The following is a 3,596-nucleotide window of genomic DNA, read 5'->3' as shown; positions in this document are numbered from 1 at the left end:
AAGTAGGAGATCCTCTCACTCTTGTTTGAGACGGGCTTTTCTGAAACTGGAGTCAAGGTCCATGACTGAAGTTATCATAAAAAATTATTGTGACTTTTGGATACTGAGTGCTGTTTTTCTGTTGCTAATCTCATTTGCCATTAAACCTTCAATTACAACCTGGGTAATGTAATTAAAAATAGGTTTGCTACTTTGTATATTGTGTGTTTGTTACTGGGGATTTCTGCAATGTCACTATAGTATAGATATGAAATCATCCCCTTTCACAACCTGCACCTTGTGCTACATAAATATTACATAAAGACAAGATGAAACCAACCACTTTATTTAAATGTGAAACAAAATTCCCCACGACTTTACAAGCAGCATCATCTGGATTAAATAAGGTACTAAATATCAGATATAAAAGAATGGTCTATGATAACATCAGCAGCCCACAAACATCCCAAGAACCGATGTAAAATAATGTGACTTAAATAAACAAGGACAATGTCAAACAATAGTATGAATAGGATAATCACTGTTCATTGTTGTTATTATTATGTTGACAGTGAATACTATTCCTAGGGGCACATCCCTATTGTCCATAACATGCCAAAAAGTTGTCCCTGAGGATCAGTGGATTTATGTAAAACAAACAAAAAATGTGTATAACCATCTCAGTGTAGCACTGCATGTATATGGTCAGCGACGTACTTTGGGTTTCATAATATTTAATAATTTTGTGTTAAAGTATTTGTTGCGGTAGTCGAGGCCGGTTAAATATTGTAAAATATCTGGTTTTTCCTTATCCTGCAAATCAACATATATTGGCACAACCCTGGCACCAGTTTGCTCTATAGAATTCACCATGCACCACTCTGACACCCATGTGTACCAAGGCTCTTGCAGGGAATGTGTGGACAGGACAAGGAAAGATACCCTGCTGTTTTGGATCACCTTGTCAGCTGTAGAAATCATCAGTGCTCCAGCTGCTTGATCACGGTGCTCGACATAACCTTGGTAACCACTCTGTTCCAAAAACCCAGCAATATCAGTAGCCACATCTGCATCCTGCTCACTGTACCACAAGGAGAATTCATATCTGTAGGATGATGCACACATATCTGATGTGGAAATATGATTTCCATGCAGCACTTAATCACTGTCAGAGCATATTCTTTACTTGTAAACGACATGATTCAGATTCTCTAACCTAGGTATATGTATTATACCTTAAGTATGGGTACATTTTCAGGCCAATCAGATATTCATATTTGATTTAATGTAATTGTTATAAAAATACAACTTTTAAAGGCAGTTACATAGCTGCCTCTTTTAACTCTTCTATAACACTTCCAAGCTTCATCCCAGAAGATCTTAAAGCCTCACATCTCTCCTTCAGCTCAACCCGGGCTTCCTTTAACTTGTTGTTTAATTCCACATAGGAACAACTCTGTAAGTACTTCTTATCCCACTCACTGGAAGGGTCATGCGTAGGTATCAAGGGCTCTGTCATAAAAATGTTACAAAAAAACACATTAAGTCCTGAACTATATATATTAGGTATCTTCTATGCTTTGGGAAAACCACCTTACCTTCACTGAGGTCACAGACAAACACAGGATCAGATGCTACAACAGAATGAATATCTTCCAGAATCTGCTCTACACTGGGGGGCTCGGGTCGAGACGGAAGGACAATGCGCTTCTTTGCTCTAGAGGTCATCTCAAAAATGCTTCATAGACAAAATGTAGTTGTCTGAAACAAAAAGAAAATTTGCATATCATGTTTATTAATGTTCACATTATGAATAAGAATGGTCACATATTCTTTACTAGAATGGTAAGAATATACATAGTGTTGTCTATATATTTGAAAGAGGAAGGAGGTATGTGTGGTGTCTATGTACAAGCCATGATTTTTGTGTAATATTTAATTACACAATGTTTATGAAGCATCAAGATGTTATGTACCGCTGTTCAAAGTTGATCATACATTACATACAATTACAAAACTGAAACAAAATTTATACACATTCATATTTTTATTTTACTTGTTGATTGGGCCTCCACCGTCACAGTTACGCTGATCTTAGACTGGGTATTACGTTGGCTATGCCCATTTGTTTAAGATGACTGAAAACTCAGTCCAATCACATGTCTAATTATAATTCCATAGTTTTTCACTGGACCGTTATGGGTATTTTTAAGACTTCACAAACTGAAACTCAGGATGACTGGCCAATATCAATGGCCAGCATTAGAAATGAGTTCTGAACTATATATTTATATGGTTTTACTTTAAAAGGTGGATCTATTTGGGGGAAGGAGTAGGATGTGTGGAAGCTAGGTAGGGGCAGGACTCATGTCTTGTCTATGGTCCAAATGAGATATGTGAAATAATCAGTGCAGGGCTGGCATATTTTAGCCTGGGGAACAAGACTAGACAGAGCAGCCTATTAGGAACATTTTAAAAGGAAATAAATGCAAGTGGTCCTGGACTATGAGACTAGCCCTGAGGTAAATGCCCCCCCCCTGCCCCTGGAAATAATGCATGTGCATTATCTCTAGTTACAAATAAGAATAAATAGCTGTTTGGTAGTTAATTTGTACTTTTTGTCTCACATTGAATAGACTAAAGGTACAGATTCAAGTTGTTACACGAAAATATGTATCAGGGCGTGTTAGCAGCTAAGCATATGTATATTATTCATGTTTTGTGAAAGAGGCAACTATCATTCATTATCACTTGCCCTTACGTTTTGTTTTTGCAGAAGGCTTACGCCATGATATGTTAACAGAAACATTTATAAAACAACCTGTTCCAATATATTACGATCAACAGAAACATTTATAAAACAACCTGCTCAGACTTGCAGCTCATTTTCTCCGATATCCTCTTTTCCTGACGTCACAGGAAAATGTTCCAACAAGACTTGAACGAATCACTAATTTTCAGACACTAGAGAAGACACTGTGTAACAACTCTTGTGTCATCGTTCTGTGAGCCATTTTTGCTAGGACATTTGCTAATGCATAGATTGTAGGAGGTCTTCGCTCAAGTGGGCTCTGTTCCAGTATAACGGCTCCACACTTGAGACGTTTTTTAGTATAAAAACTATATTTACTTTATATAATACAGTATATACTTTATCGATATGTTCACAAGTAGTTTGTCTGATTAGAGACATCGGCAAAGCAGTACGGCGTGGATGCCATCTACCGACTGAAAATCAGAAGTTACTAGCACTTGTAGTAAATATTGGGATCAAAACGAATGTCATCAACAGATGGAATGCTATGGGTCTAATCTCTAAACTAGAAACGGTCTAAAATAGAAAGTAACGTAATTGTTTTTTTGCACTATACAATAATATCTAGCGTCAGAATGGCGACCGTTGGCATAACTGAAAGTTGAAAACCTTTTACGATTATATTGTATGTTTGTATAGTACATCATCATCATCATCACCATTTATTTATATAGCGCCACTAATTCCGCAGCGCTGTACAGAGAACTCATTCACATCAGTTTTTCAGACACTAGAGAAGACACTGTGTAACAACTCTTGTGCAGACTTGCCAACTCTCCCGCATTTTGCGAGAGACTCCCGC

At 37.2% G+C, this 3,596-nt stretch overlaps 1 protein-coding gene across 1 annotated transcript; it reads right to left on the bottom strand.

The window, feature by feature from the left end:
* Positions 1 to 309: 309 nt before the first annotated feature.
* Positions 310 to 2,951, bottom strand: C1H19orf25 (chromosome 1 C19orf25 homolog). Its single transcript, XM_075190539.1, has 3 exons — positions 2,845 to 2,951; positions 1,578 to 1,740; positions 310 to 1,491 (listed from the first exon to the last, which is right to left on the bottom strand). The coding sequence occupies exons 2-3, from the start codon at positions 1,705 to 1,707 to the stop codon at positions 1,301 to 1,303; spliced, it is 321 nt and encodes a 106-aa protein (XP_075046640.1). The 5' UTR covers positions 1,708 to 1,740; positions 2,845 to 2,951; the 3' UTR covers positions 310 to 1,300.
* Positions 2,952 to 3,596: the final 645 nt, after the last annotated feature.

The sequence above is a fragment of the Mixophyes fleayi genome, chromosome 1 (genome assembly GCF_038048845.1).
Source record: "Mixophyes fleayi isolate aMixFle1 chromosome 1, aMixFle1.hap1, whole genome shotgun sequence".
In the NCBI taxonomy this organism is placed as follows: Eukaryota; Metazoa; Chordata; class Amphibia; order Anura; family Limnodynastidae; genus Mixophyes; species Mixophyes fleayi.
This window is presented reverse-complemented; position numbering and strand designations above follow the sequence as displayed.

Excerpts from the sequence above, each read along its gene's own strand:
- C1H19orf25 (XM_075190539.1), bottom strand. The coding sequence starts at position 1,707 with ATGACCTCTAGAGCAAAGAAGCGCATTGTCCTTCCGTCTCGACCCGAG. Across the intron at positions 1,492-1,577 it reads TGTCTGTGACCTCAGTGAAG|AGCCCTTGATACCTACGCAT; the intron begins GTAAGGTGGTTT and ends TTTTTATGACAG.